Here is a 15746-nt window from a genome sequence, read left to right on the forward strand (position 1 = left end):
TGCAGTTTGTGGAAATGTTTTAATTAGAGGATTTGTAGATACAGTGGTTAATCTGTTGCCCACAATTCCTTACCAATGAGGCCTCATGCTGGGATACCCTCTTCCCCACCATCTTAACACAGGATGGTCACAGACCGTGTTCTCATGTTACAAGATTCACATCTCTCGTAATCCAAGGACTGTGGTACAAAAGGAACATTTCATAGCTGGAGTCACTACAGTTTGCTAGAAACATCAGTTACTTTAGAATACTTTAACTATAAAATATATTGAATTTCCATATATTAACCATATACATGTGTACCTATTACTAAATGTAGTCAGTTGTTACAAAATAAGACATTCTGAGAGCAGGCTACACACACACACCAGCCTGAACTCCCCAGGTCAGGCCCTGTGCCACCAACTGCAAGTATCCATCCAAACTCAGCTCCGGACTGTTCTCATGGCTAAACATACCCACAAGGCACTGGCAGCCCTGTCCATCCTGGTGCCACCAGCTGTGGGAACACAAGTCCCTCCAATTTCAGAATGAAGACTCCTGGCTGTAGACCTGGGCGTAGGCCCAGCCCTCCCTTGCTTGGTCCCTGAACTTGAGCCACTGGTGATTGGCTCCCATGTCAAGGGTCTTCCAGGGGGTCTCAGGAACAAGTCATAAGGAGACTGTGATCAATGGCTATGTCCACGGCACCTCCCTGTGCTCTGTCAGCCACAAGATCACAGATCCAGCCTGGCCCAGGCGTGGGCTAGAGGCCACTGCAGATAGCAGCTTTACCCCAGACCAGCTCCAGGAAGCAGAGCATGTGGACAGTGGTACCTGAGGTCATCCTGTGCCGAGGCCACACCCAGGCTGGTCCCCTGGGCCGGAGGGTAGGGTTGAATGCAGGCCAGGAGGTGCAGGAGCTGTGTGCTCAGGTGCTCTAGAGGAAGGACCTGCTGTGTGCCAGGGCCAGTGGCAGGGTTGCCTCCTCCAGGGTGCAAGGGTAGGACATCAAAAGGCCTGAAGCCAGCTACCAGGGCTCAGTGAGGCCCACAGTACAGCTAGCAGACAGGGAGATCAATGCAGGCCACTGTGTCCTTGGCCCTCACTCTGCCTCAGCCTTGGTCTTGATCAGCCAGTTTTTCACCCTGCTGGGTTTAAGAAGGCTGGATTCAGATTCCGACTTCAACAGTCTCACGGTGCCTGGTACCTTACGGCCCAAAGACCCAGGTGGGGAGAACAGAACACACCTCTGTACACAGTTCTATTTACAAAGAACCGGATGAAGATGGAGCTGCATGGGGTCTGGGCACATCCCTAGCAGAAGCCGTGAAAACTCCTAGGTGCTGTTCCTTGGGCTCAGCCTTGGTACCTGGCAAGGTCTGCAGCCATATGAGGAGGCCCAGACATACTGAGGCACCTCCTCACATTTTAATGATGATAATGCAACAAAAACCTTTATATAAACAGTTTATTTACTCTAAACAGCAACACAGACAAAACGCCATATAAACACAAAGGAAGTGGTGCAGAATGGAGATGCTGGCCAACTTTGGATCTGAGGCTCATAAGCAACAGCCCAGGTTTCTGAGAAGACGAGGGTGGGAGGGAGGGACAGTGTGGTTCTGTCATACAGTCAGCTGGAGGCCAGAGCTCTGAACAGTGGGAAGCATGCCTGCATCCGAGCGCGAAGAAACTAGCTCCTAGGGGCTTACCAAGTACAAAAGTTTATCATTTTACAGCAGTTGAAATACTGACATCAATATTAAAATAAAAGCAAGTTTTACATAACAATCAAAAATACAAAAGACTGAAGGAAGAGACCCTGTATGAAAAACTGGGGCAATTCAGCGAATTGAGACTGTATATGCCAGTGACGGAAATGGAAAATGGCGCCCGCTCAACCCTCCCAGGCGACTAGTAACTGTACGGAGCGACTTAGATCTGCAAAAGGTTGTAAACAAGTTCTTGCCAAGCCAGTCCCTTCCTCGTCATGGAGCCACAGGGCCGCTGCTTATGAGGGGGCAAACTTCTTCGCTTGTGCTCGAACCCTTTTCTCATATTCCACTCTGTTTTGGCTGAGGAGGTCAAGAGAGAAAAGAGTTAGATAGGGCAGTGACATGGCCTGCTGAGATGTCTGCTCAAGGGGCAGGGGCAGCAACCTCCACTGAGAGGTTCTCTGTCCATGCCAACCTCTCAGGGACAGAACACAGACTACCACAGAGAAGAGAGAATGGCCTTGGCCTTCTGCATTGTCACTACCTGTTCTGTGTCCAGCCTTTTGCTGGGAGTTAGGATGTTGTTTGTTGCTGAAGCGAGAGTGCAGTTTCCTGGCTCCACTACTAGGAAAGAGCTCAACAGTGAATGCATATATCACAGCCTGGACATCTTGGCTAGTGATCTTCCTGATCCAGTCTGCCAATACAGCTGGGAACACAAGTGCGCACCTCCATGTAGCAAGCTCAGCAAGCCAAGCTGTAATCAGCTGTTGAGACAGTGCTATCTATCAACTGGAAACAGCCCACTGGAACCAGGTTTTGCTCAGTTCTGAAAATAAGTAAGAGCATCTGCGGGCTTTCAGTATGAAGCCATGAACCCACTGTTGAGACTTCAGACCTGGGCTGGCTTGCACTATGTATGTGAACAGAAAATGGATGTAAGGAAACGTGACCTTCAGGACCATGGGAACAAGACATTCACAGGCTGAGCTTTGTAGCTGTCTTTGGGGGTCTCACTGAACAGCCCTGGCATAGTATGAACTGCAAGATTCAGTGAACTCACCAACTGTCCCTAGAGCAAGCCTAAGACCCAGCTGTCAGCTTCAGGGTTTACAGACAGAGTGGTCAAGGTATAAATGACAGGTTCTTGTGCCAAGGTCATCCCAGAAAGGCCTAGTACGAGAAAACTGGAAGGACATAATACTTAAAAGCATATGCTAGTCCCAGGAGGGGCTGCTATTACCATGGAAAAGCAGCCTAGTTCTCACCCAGGAGTACTGCTATTCACTAAGCAAGGACATGACAGCAAGGCACCAGCCACTCAGGAAGAAGGGACAAGAAGCTTCTCTCTATATATAGTGAAAATAAGCACAGGAAGCAAGCCAGTGAAAGATCTGGATGCTGCAGGAGAGAGAAACCCCACCGTAAGAACTGCAGCAAGTGCTGGCAGGCACAGAGCCCATGTTAGTAGCTAGGTGTGAACCAAACTCTCAGGCCAACTGAGCGCTGCATTTAAGCCGGAGCGCATTGCTATACACCAGCAGTTAAGAGGTTCCATGGCTCTGGCAGGAACATATACCTGCTTCACAAGCTGCACACTCCCTGAGCAGACAGCTCCGCCAGGAGGCACGCAGGCTGGCAACAGCAGCCAGCACAACAGCAGCAACACTGGTGGAACCTGCCACATCACCTTATATACGGGTCGGGTCTAGAGGAGCCCGGGGTACAGGTGGTCAACAGGAGCAGAGCAGGCAATGATCCAATGGGAATGAGCTACATTCCCAAGGCTCCAGGGACAGACTCTAGACAGGCCTGCCGTGGCCACTAGAGAGGGCAGCACACAAGCACCAAAGCTGGGCATTCACCCAACTTTGTCTCCCTCCCTGAAGACACAGTACATACCCACCCCTTCCTCTCATGCCTAATTCTTGGGAAGAGCAGACCCAGGTGACAAACTCCTCAGGGGAAACAGGCTAACACAGAGGCGCCTTGGACACAGCTCAGAGGACCTTTGCTCACTCCCACTGGGTGAGTAGAAGGTTGGTGTGGAGACACAGGGAGAACAGTGGAGTCAAAGTCCTTGCAATGAAACTAATCTTAGGAATTCCAGCCAGACTAACTTCAGTCCTTGCCTAGCACAGCAGAATCCTCGCACACAGTAAGGATGAAGCACACATAAGATTAAATCTGGTTTATCAGTTCTTGTTCTGGTGTCATTCTAATTCAGAGGTAGAGAACTGTGTGTGACTTCCCTTGAAGAGTGTGTATTTGTGTTCAGGACAGCACAGAACTTCTATTTTGAGTTTTTTCCTTGCTGCCTGTAGCACTGGTTCAACTGTCATTCAAATTCTAACAGACTATGGGATGTCAGCCTCCCCCAGTAGATGCAAAAAGAGTCAGAGCACTTTACTAGCAAGGCTGTATTATGACGCAACAGGCCACAGCTTTTTATACACCCTCACTACAAAGTGTCTACCAGCGCCCACACCAGCTGTTCTATACCTGCTATCTTACTGTACATCACGCTCTGTTTCTTTGTTCTTGCTCAGGGTCTGTGGCTGATAGGTCAGACATACAGTTTCCTTGATGGCTCTCTGACCACAGCCCATAGTCACCTGTGTGGGGTGCTGCCACCCACTGGGAGTTTGTGGCTCTTCCTCAGGGCCTCCCTCCCAGCTACCATACCCCAGAGTTCCTATCTGACAGGTAGCCAGTCTGTACTTCCAAGGAAGGAGGGTTAGCCAGCAGTTGCTACTAACCAGTAAATTGTGTAGGCCTCTGCTTGAGCTGGGTCTTGAATATTTGGTTCATTTAGAAGTTCTTGTATTCCTAATAAGATCTGCAGGAGAAACAAAAACAATCAGCTAACACTGATGGGGCTTGGAGATCTGAAAAGTGGTCGTGGCTACTATGGACACCATAAACCCATGGTAGCATGGCTAGCTGCTACTCCGTACCTGTTTGATCGTGATAGCTGGCCTCCAGTCCTTGTCTTCCTCCAGGATAGACAGGCACACTGTGCCAGAAGGATACACGTTTGGATGAAACAGTGGTGGCTCAAATTTACCTGGAGGACAGGGAGAGAAAGGAATACTTTTGGAGGCAGATGCTGCTCTCCTACCTCATGCTGCTCTTTCCTAACACCAGGGCACCTTAAAAGAAACAAATTCACAAACTCAATTGCAGAGGAGCCAGAAAGATAAGAACACACCTTTCCCTCCTGAGGAGCTAAGCCGTGATTCAGGAGACAACTCTGCCTTGAGGAACCAGGAGCAGCCAAAGGAGACCATGGCCAGTTGGGCCTATGACCTTCTTCCATGCCCAAAGTAAGAGGCGACAAAGTTTTAAAGTTAGAGGGAACAGGCCAGTATAAGACTTTCTCAGTGTGTGGACCACTTCCAACATTGCATCAAGCACACATTTTCTTTTTTTTTTCCCTTTTTGGTTTTTCTAGACAGAGTTTCTCTGTGTAACCTTGGCTGTCCTGGACTCACTCTGTAGACCATGCTGGTCTTGAACTCACAGCATCCCACCTGCCTCTGCTTCTCTAAGTGCTAGGATTACAGCATATGGCACCATGCCCAGCTTAAAAGTTTTTTAAAATTTATTTATCATGTATACAATACTGTATCTGCATTTACACCTGCAGGCCAGAAGAGGGCACCAGGTCTCATTATAGATGATTGTGAGCCACCATGTGGTTGCTGGAAATTGAACTCAGGACCTCTGGAAGAGCAGCCAGTGCTCTTAACCTCTGAGCCATCTCTCCAGCCACACATTTCTTTACAATAGCAGAAAAATCTATCATGATCAGCCCCACTCAGGTACTGTTCCACAGCTGATACTTTAGGGTATGCCTCACTTTGACCTAGGCAAACTTCTTTCTGTGAAAGTACAAGTCTAAAGGCAGCCTGGTTTTTCAGGATCTGAAGGGGGCTGGAGATGCAGCTCTGTGGTAGTGCACTTCCCTGGTGTACATAGGGCTCTGGACCAAGTTCTTAATACTGCAAACAAATGGGCTGGGCAGCAGTGGTGGCACACACCTATGCCAGCTACCCCATAGGCTAGGCAGGAAGTGAGTTGAAGGCCAGCATAGGCATCTTAGTGAAATCTTGTTTAAAAAAAAAAAGGAGGGGGAGGGGAGTGATGGGTGGTTGCAGAAATGCTTAGAGGCTAAAAACACTAACTGTGCTTCCAAAGGATCTGGGTTCAAGTCCCAGGACTCCTATGAAGAAAGATGAGACAAGAACGAAAACCAACATTAATGTCAAAAGCGCACAGAAAACTCCCTAAGTGTTCTGCAGTCTCTGTCCAGACAGAGTAGCTGTGGTTACTGCATGCCACTCCAAGCAAAGCTGTGAGAAAGGACTCGAATATGACCTGGGCCACAAGAACACCAATATACACATAGAGAGGGTCTTGGGGTTTCATGTCCCAAACTAACCCACAGGTTCTCCAGCTCAACTGTCTCATAATCGGGCCAGGCCTCCAGGATCCAAGTTCCCACCTCCACAGAGGCACTTCTGGCAGCCTCCTTAAATTATAAAAAACAAACAAACCAAAAAACAAGAAAACCACCAAGGGGTGATGGCACACACCTCTGATATCAGCACCTGGTAGGCAGAGGCAGGCAGATATCTTTAAGTTTGAGGGTGGTTTGGTCTGCAGAGTGAGTTCCAGGATGGAACTCCCAGAGAAACCCTGTCTCACTCCCTTCAAATAATTTTTTTTTTCTTTGTTTTTATATACATGTGTATTTTGCCTGCACATATTTGTGGAGCATGTGTGTGCAAAGTCCATGGAAACCAAAAGAGGGTGTCAAATCCCTTAGGACAGATGCCATGGGATGCATGAACCCAACCTTGGTCTCTAGAAGAGCAGCTAGTTTTCTAAACCAGAGCTAACACTTCAGTTTCTGGCAGCTGCTTTAAAGCTCAGCTAACCTCGTCTCTTACTGATCAGAGAAGTGCAGTGTGTTCGCAACATTAAGTCTTCTCCAGCAAGCATCTTTCCCAATCCTGGGCTTATCTTTTTGCTCTTTTAATTGCACCTTTCAGCAAACACAAGTTTACTCTTATTTGCCAACCATGTTTTTCTTCTACCAATGATAACCTGCATGTGAATCTCAGCAGGTCCCTGCTAGCCCACTCTGCTTTTAGCTTTACTCATCAATGGCAATGCCCTGAGCCGCACAGACCAAACATTGAGGAGTCCACCATTTTGCTGTCTAGTGATTTATATGCTACATCCTGCTTTCTTTTTTTTCTCCATTATTTCTCATGCTGCTAATAATATACACCTGCACCATCTCTGCCTTCTGGTTCTCACCACGAGGCTTCCACGGCACACCTGCCTTGCCTTTGTGAATGTGTGCAGGCTTTTCTACTGGCTAGTTCTACAGAATAGTGGCAGGTCAACTTTAGTGGTGTCAGCAAAGATCTTCCAGAGAAATAGCCTTCATACTCACAACAAGTGCCCATGAGCTCCTAGTGTCCAAGTCTTGGCAGCATCAGCCTTTTTTGTTTTGTTTTTGGGGCAGGGTTTCTCTGTGTAGCCCTGTTTGTCCTCGAACTCGGACATCTGCCTGCCTCTGCCTCCCTGAGTGATGGCATCATAGATGCGTGCCACTGCTCTCTGCCAGCATTCCTTTCTTTTTTTTTTTTTAAAATGAAGGGTTTACTCTATTTCACGGTTACCTGCCTACCTCCTTTTTGGTAACCTAGAAGAGCCTGAGAAATGGTGAGGTGTACTCTGCTCCAGCTAGTGTCTTTCTCACTAGCTGGTGTCTTCTAAGACTGTCAAATAGCCATTCCCTGTGGCCAGCACCTATTGTACTTCCGTGGTGAAGAATACCCTCCACCCCAGGAGCAGAGCCCACTCCAAAGCTGCCCTGTCCATTCACTTGGCTAAGTTGAACCTCCAGCCTGTGGCAAAGGAGAGTGCCCTCAGACTCACTAGCAACCCCTAGGAGTTTCAACCCATATCCAGCTGTGGTTGAGTATGGCCTTTGTTGGATTGTCCACTCTGCTTCAGGGTCTGCTTGTCTGTCTTAGCACCAATCCCACAACATCTAACCACGCCTTGGTAATTGGTTGGTGACAATGTTCTACCCAGCCAACGGTTCTAGGCACTCTCTTTACACTGGTCTCCAGGGCCCTGGAACTCCAAGGGACTGACAGCCCTGCCCTTTGCACCTCCACATACACTTTAGTGCCTGCTTGACTGACTGGGACACCCTGTGCCACGTGCACACCAGCTAGTAGAACAGCCATCTTCCCACATAACTGCCGAGGCTATCCTGGGCTTCTCAGAAATGCCCATGGTTTCGAGCATATAAGACTTCTCTTCCAGTGTATTTGGTGCTACTGTGAATACTTAGTTTTCAAATTTCCACATGCTACAATCCATTTCTTCATGTTCACTTTTCCCCTCATAAGCGGCTGCATCTTGGTTTTCCTTGCTGGTTTTGAGACTTCTTGCCTCATTATATTTGCTTAGGATTCCAGCACCACATGAAAGCAACAAGCAACCGTATCGGTCTCAATTTTAGATACCTACTCCTTAATTAAAAGAAAGTACTAATAACAGTATGGCAAAAAGAACTCAAGACAAGGTGACCACAAACAAGTAAGACGCCACCCAGTGGTTTCCAATAAGATATGGGTAAGCACTCCTGGCGGGGCCACTGCAGTGGGCAACATCTCTATTTACAAACCAGCTGTAAAAGCTCAGACCTGGTCTTCCCTGGGTAGAGGGTCGTGATGGCAAGTAAGTTCTGCTGAGCTGCACTGAGATCACAGTCCATTCTTCTCTTTTGACCCATAGGCCTGAAGGCACATCCCTCAGGCTGCACACACAGCCTCTCACTGGGATGCTGAGCATAAATGGGAACAAACAGAACCCAGCCGACTAGAATAAGTGAAACGTCTTCTCTGTCATTTAGTGCTTTGAATTGAGCTCAGGGGCTGATACAGGCCAACCACTCAGCTAACCTGAGAGGAGCTCCTATACTTCAGTAGCACCTGTGGGCACAAAAGCCTGACACTCACAACTCTCCCTATGCCGCGTGTGGCACCTGACTGGCTGGGATTAGAGACCACACTAATTACAAGTGCCTCTACCCTGACTTGTGATCCAAGCTAAGCCACCAGAACTGCCTTTATCCCAGGACTGCCACCTGCCTGCCGGGCAGAACATCCACATGCATGGCTCCTGATGACAGGCCGTGGGAAACAGACTGCAGGCTTTCTGCAGAACTTACATTTTGGTGGTGAGGATGGATAGTCATCTTTGAAAAGCATCCGTAGCTTGAACAAGCCTCCTTCCCATGGTGTCTGTGGGAAGGGAACTAAGGTTAGGTGTGTGGCTTACTTCCCAAGTAAGCCCAGGATACGCTTCCCCAAACCTGCGTCCTCTGGGCCTGTTCTCTAACTGCCCCACACTACTACTGTCCCCTTAGGACTGAAGAAGACTCCCACTGTGCCTCTGGGAAGCTAGACAAGAGCCCTCATCAGACAAAATGGAGGAAGACGCTGGCTTGAACACAAGGAGGGGAGCTTGCCAGATGCTGGAGGGCTCAGGACCCATAGTTCTTGGGTGTCTGAGAACACTAACAAGCTCAGCAAACACAGCTGGGACCAACAGCTTGTACCTGTGTTATTCAAGCCAGTACCTTGGATCCTACCAAGGTAGGGATAGGGCACTACTCAACCCATCCATCTTTCCAACCCTACCCCATGTGATGGAAACACTATGGTGCAACTGCCCCATCGTGTATTGAGAGACAAGAATACCCTTTGCACACGTCAGGGATCCACTCCACACTCTGCAATACAGCTGTCTTCAGATGAACCCAAACTGCATTTCTGCTCAGATACTAAGTTGAACCTGGAGACCCAGTTTGGACAAGACCTGAAGCCATAGGAGACCCTCCGTCTCACATGCTTTACATGTGCTGGGCAAGGACAGACAACTGGCAGCACTGAGGTCAATGTGCAGCAAGAATAGCCTGTGCTCTCCAGGGGCACCTTGCCATTGGGGCTCACCACGTTATAGCAACCTTCACCTGCTCCTCACCCCAGGGCTGTTCACTGATCCAATGATTTGCCAGGGTCCAAGCCTCCCTACCACTACAGCCCACTCCTTGTCCTGGTGAAGGCTGTGATCTGGTAGGCTATCTATGGCCAGAGGTCATAGTATCTGAACTCAAGTGCCTTCTAGTAGCTTTACTCCCTCAAATCTCATTAAAACCAGTTAGTAGGTGCAAAGCCAATGGCAGCCCTTACCCCCTTCTTTCCAGGGATAGCGCACTCCCAATTCATCAGATTCATCGTGCCATCAGGGTTCTTTGTTGGGACAGCCACAAAGCCCTGAGAAAGAACAGTCACAAAACAAACCAGCTCAGAGAACAAGCCTGGATCTCACCCAGTGGCCACAGGCTGAGCAGCAGGGAACACAACCCAAAAGAGGGCCCCTCCTTGTGGCACAGAAAAAGAATGCTCCTTACAAAAGGGTGGTCCTTCCTCCAAGCTTTCCTTTCCTGCGCAAGTCGGCTGAGGGCAATCCCCGACATATTCAAAGTCCCTGGAACAAATAGCACAGAGGGAGGGTTAGTAAAGCACACATGTCTCCCCATCCCCACCCCAGCCAGAGAGGGCTCTTTCCAAGAAGCAGGTAAATGAGGCTGGAGTCCAGCTGGGCAAGCTGCCCTTGGAGCAAGTGCTGGCATTACATCCCTCAATAGACCTCTCAGATCACCTCCAGGCAGGCAGGTGGGGCACCATTGCTGTCCCTCTTGTGGTTTACAAACCCGACTGCTGGGAGGTGCAGTGAGGAGAGCCTGCACAAAGGCTGCCAACTCCCTGGCAAGCACTGACCATCTTCTGGAAAGACTTGGCACCCTCACAATAGGCAGGGCCTAGCAGGCACTGCAAATGCTCACCTGCAGCTAGGATGTGGCTCAGTGTGGCACCGCAAAACCCTTGGGAGTGGGAGGAGGGCTAAGGGACAAGGCACTGCCCTGAGACCCCAGCTTAAAATCAGGCTTAACAGGAAGACAATCACTATTATGGATGTCCTAGTGAGAAAAATCAACACCACAGGGCAGATCAGGGTAAACTTCCATAGGCAGACTACCCCAAGTGGCCAGACTAGACTAATCTCTCTGCTTCCTGCTATACTATAGTGGCCCACAGGCTTGTCAGCTCACAGTCCAGAGATCTGCCCTATGACCCTGAGGGATGGAGGAGGACAAGCCCCAGGCCAGGTAAGCAGCATCTGCCAGGGCCCATCTTGGTTGAAGAAGCACCTTAATCTAGGCTCACAGCCTGCATTCATTCTGGTTATGACTTCAACCTGGCCACACCTACTTAGGTGCTGTTTTTTTTTTTTTTTTTTTTTTAATCACATGAAGCAGCACTCAGAGACTCCCAAACCTGCAGAGCACTGGGGCCTAGGGATGAGTTGATCACAAGGAGCGACTCCCTTGAGCAAGAATCTAGGAGGGCAATGGGTATCTTTCTGAGGTGTTCACACTGAGCTGCTTTTCAGAGGACAAAGGTTCCACATCTAACCAACTTAAGGTTTCCATTACTCTTATGTGGGCAAAAATCTCCCAGAAGCACTAGCACTAGCCCAGTCTGTTTTCAGCTCAAAATCTTCACTCTGAAACAGAACCTTCACTTACCTCCAGACCAGAGCAAGACTCTTATAGAATAGACTCCTGCCACTGCTCTGACAGGCCTCAACCAGACCTCCTTAGAGCTCCTGCTACTTATACTTAGCTCAGGCTGCCCATTTTACCTGCAAAGCCATGACTGATCAGAAATCATGGTGCATTCTTGACCCAGCCAGGTCCTCTAGAGCTCTCACACACAGCTGCCCAGAGTCCATGATCCCTGTGCTACAGGTGGGCTGATTCTGATTAGACATGTATCTCCATATGCAAGCATAATTATTCTCTGGCATCACCTGAACAGACATAACCACTAGGTCAAAGCAATCTGATGGAGCCCCACATTGAGGTCCTAGGCGGCTTGTTTTTGAGACAAGAGTCTCACACCATGGGCCAAGTTAGCCTGAAACCCACATCAATCCTCCCGGCTAGCTCCTGGTACTGGGATTACGGGCATGACCCACCACATCTAGTTCCTTGACCAGCAGCTTTTTCCTTTTTTTTTCTTTCCTTTATTTTTGGAGACAGAGGCTCCTATGTGGCCGCAGCTGGCCAGAAACATGCTAGGTAGACCAGGCTGGCCTTAACAATCATGCCTGCAAGTCTGGCATTAAAGGCACTGCTGCCAAACCTGGCCCTAGACTGCTTTTGATGACTTTACTAAGTAGACAAGTAGAAAGGGCTGGACTGCCATCAAAGGTGGCAGCATCACTTAGGAGGCCAGGCTTCAGGAACTTGGGTGAGGTCACTATAAAATAAACACCCAGTATTGGCATTTTTAATATCCTGTACACTTAAGATAAAGAAACTCTTTCAGAAGCACAAGCTGGGACTGAAGAGATGGCTCAGCAGTTAAGAGCACTAGCTGCTCTTCCAGAGAACCTGGGTTCAATTCCCATCACCTACATGGCAGCTTACAATTGTCTGTAACTCCAGTCCCAGGAGACCCGACACCCTCACACAAACATACAGATATGACACCAATGCACAGAAAATTAAAATTTAAAAACGTTAAAAAAAAAAAAAAAAAAAAAGGCACAAGCTACCAGAGCAAGCCCTGACGACCAGCCTCTAAGCACCAAAGGCTCCAGTCTTCAGCACAAAGTGTACAAATTAAAGAATTCTCTCATCTGACCTCAAGTCCAAAACATATCAAGCCCAAACCCAACTGTCTTTCCCCACCACAGAGTATAGACTGTCCAAAACAAGCACATCACTAAGGTGCTGCACCAAACACCCAAGACCTGCCTGAACAGTACCTCTCGGAAAACGGAGGATCCAGCTGGCGCTCTTCTAGGAGGCGGAAAAAAGCTTTCTGGGCTTACTAGTGAGATGATGACCGTGCTACTTAAACCTGGCTGACACTGGCATGGGAAACACGGCAGGGAAGGTCTGTCTCTAAGGTGTTTGGTTAGAAGGGCATGGAGGCAGATCTGAGGATGTCAATGGCTGCTGCAGGGCACTGAAGCCCAGGGCTTCACTTCCAAAGTATCCCACTTTTCAACTAGTGCTTCTCAATGGACAGGCCTAATTGCTCCCTCAGGCTTAAGGGAAAGCACTCTTGCTCCTCAAACTGAGGGTAGGTTGTAAAGGAGCTGCTATTCCCACCCAGCCAATCAGATGTTGGAAGATCCCAAAGAAGTCTGAGTAGGATTTCCAAGCAGGTCTCTGGACCCCTGGTCAGTGGGGAAAGGGTGTCTGAAATATTGTGCTGGACAAAGCTGTTGGGCCTGCCATAACTGACCTCAGGAGAAAGCTGCCTACCTAAAGACCTCTGTCCAAGCATCCGACTGTGGTTATCCCAAGGGTAAAAACAACCGAGGAGCTGCAAGTTGTGGGTTGTGTCTATACACTCAGTATCAAGGAGGCTGACCCAGGGGGCCCAAGAGTTCAAGGTTAGCCATAGCAAAAAGAGCTCAAAAACAGGGACAGGGGAAGTGAAGGAGGCTCCTTACAGGACCTCCTCAAGGCCTTCTGCCCCATGGTCAAGAAAAGGAACCCTACACACTGACAACGATCTACACGGAAACCTAGTCCTTGAGACAGGGCTGCTGCTCCCACCAGCTCTCCAAAAGCTACAACTTGCCTTCCCAAGTTAACAGCCACCTCACCAGCAGGAAAGTTTTGTGATGCAAAGACAAAACAAAACAAACCACAACAAAACACCGCCCCTCCCCCCACCAGAGAAAAGCAGGGCTAGATATTCTTACCAATCCAGGGTTCCTGCCGTGTGCTGTATTGTCTGGCGACACCACGTATTTCAGAGCTACTTACCGGTCAGAGACTGTGCAAGATTGCCTATTTCGGCCCACCTCTACTTACTCATGAATACCAGGTACTAATACTAAGGCTGGCTAGGAAAAGGCTAAGCGGCCTCTTCCACCGGAATGCACACTGTAGGCCCTAAGGACCCTTCACTAAAGACACTAGTCTAAGTTTCCAGTGGCAGAGACAGCAAGAGGAGGGCAGGTATGCAATCACTCACAGCCTAAATACCCTTGGAATCAGAACAAATTCCCCTGCGATACCTGTTTTCTGTCATGCAGGCAGGTAACTCACCTATTAAAACAACAGTTCCTTAAGAATAAAAGACAGTGAGGCAGAGAATCTGCACAAGACACCTACAAAGCCCCAAAGGACAAGCCCAGCGTGTCGACAAACGAAGTAAACCCAGCCTTCTGCTGTGACTCCGGGTGCTTACAGGCCGCGGCACGGCCCAGTGCCCACGGCCTTCCTGCACTCCCGCTCACCCAACTATGAGGCCCAGCACCGCCCAGAACCTGTCCGGGTGCTACAGAGGAGCGCAGATCGTCTGTTACGGGGTCGGCGGAACTTAGCACAACAGAGGTGGGGGGCAGTGAGCCGTGTTCCCAACCCTGCACTCGTCCGGGGCACAGCGGCTGGGCCCCAGGGCCCCGAGGGCCGCGGCTCGGAGGCGGGAGGAGGCCGCGAGGGAGCGGAGACCGCGGCGGCTCAGCTCCGCGCCTCCCGGAAGCCTACTGGGAACGGCGGCAACGCGGAGCGAGGATCCAAGTGCTCGCGCGGGCCGGTGGCGGCTCACCTGGGCGACCGCGGCCCGGACCGTCGCGGCGGCAGAGGCGGCGGCGCTCCTTTGTCTCGGGACTTCCCTCCGCGCCCGCCGCGCGCAGCCCGGAGCGCAGGACCCCAGCGGGCGGGGCGGGGCGGGGCCTGCGCTGGGCTGCCCGCCGCCCGCCTGCTCCGCGGACCGTCGCTCCCGTTCCCGTGCCCTACGCCGTCTACGCAACCACAAGCTGCCCACTGCCCGCCTTCGGCGGCCGCGCTCCCGTTGCCCGCGACCGCCTAGAGAGCCCGGGCCAAGGGCGACTGTCCAAGCAGGCAGCGACCTAAACGGCTGCACTCTTAAAGGAGCCGCGTCCCAGCTTCCAGGGAGCGTCTGCAAACTCCTCTTCGGGAGAAGTGCGTCCACTCGAGGACAAACCAGAGAGGCTTGTGAAGAAAACGAAGCCGAGATTCCCAAGGGTAATCCGGATGCTCAGAGGGCACATTCCCGGGGAAAGGACCAGCAGGTATCCTTGGGCTCAGGGCCCGGGTTCCGGGAGCAAAGATCACCGAGGCCTAAGCATCCTACGAATCGTCGCAGGACGCTGACGATCCCCGGAATAAAGCGCACTGTGAAACTTTCTGCAATTGGCCAACTCGGAGACTTGGGCGGGGTGTACCTCGAACCTACCCAATGAACTGGCCTCATACAAAGGGCCAAACGCATGCAAAACCGACGGGAACAGAAATGTGGATGCTCCCTAACTTACGAGTTGGCCCTAGGTGGGGGAGGGGAACGGGCCTGAACCGTGGGGGAGGGGCAGCATCCGAAACCTTCCCCACCCCCCGTCCCCATCTCTGCCCCGCACCCGACACCTCAGTTCCACCTGATACCCCTGCGCGGGTCCTGCTGGTCCTGCTGGACTCGTTCTTGTCGCGCTGTGGCCTGGTCCAGTTTCCTCAGCCAGCCCTCAGCAACCCAGCTCCGTGCCCGGAAGCCTCCTCACCGACGGGACGGGTACTTAGAACCATCAGCTGGCCCCCTGGTGGCCATCCTGGAGCCTGCTCCGCTTTTTGGCACGTGCTTCAGGCCTTCCGGGGCCAGTTCCAGCGACAAGGGCTTCCTGGGATCATTGGTCCGGGGCTGCTGGGGACTCCAGGAGCGACCAGTCCTCATTTGTTCATCTGTCGGTGGCTTTATCCATCTACCCACTACTCTCTCCCGCCTTCGTCCTCTCCCGTTCTTGCCTCCTGAGGCTGTTGGGTGCCCCAGAACGTGGACCACGGTTTCATGTCCCCTGTCCGTAACTTCCCAGCGTTCCCTGGAGCCCACCCTGTGAATTCCTCCTGTTCT

General features: G+C 50.8%; 1 protein-coding gene across 3 annotated transcripts; it reads right to left on the reverse strand.

Annotated features, from left to right (window-relative positions):
* Ube2i (ubiquitin conjugating enzyme E2 I) lies at positions 1-15445 on the reverse strand. Of its 3 annotated transcripts, none has more exons than XM_055604465.1 (7): positions 15287-15445; positions 10205-10281; positions 9984-10067; positions 8960-9032; positions 4656-4765; positions 4458-4537; positions 1-2058 (listed from the first exon to the last, which is right to left on the reverse strand). In XM_055604465.1, the coding sequence occupies exons 2-7, from the start codon at positions 10268-10270 to the stop codon at positions 1995-1997; spliced, it is 477 nt and encodes a 158-aa protein (XP_055460440.1). In that variant the 5' UTR covers positions 10271-10281; positions 15287-15445; the 3' UTR covers positions 1-1994. The 3 variants fall into 3 exon arrangements, with proteins under 3 accessions (XP_055460440.1, XP_055460439.1, XP_055460441.1); XM_055604464.1 differs by having other exon boundaries at positions 15280-15444; XM_055604466.1 differs by lacking the exon at positions 15287-15445 and adding an exon at positions 14433-14537.
* Between the last annotated feature and the right edge of the window lie 301 nt (positions 15446-15746).

Source organism: Psammomys obesus, unplaced genomic scaffold (assembly GCF_907164565.1).
Source record: "Psammomys obesus unplaced genomic scaffold, mPsaObe1.curated_primary_1811, whole genome shotgun sequence".
In the NCBI taxonomy this organism is placed as follows: Eukaryota; Metazoa; Chordata; class Mammalia; order Rodentia; family Muridae; genus Psammomys; species Psammomys obesus.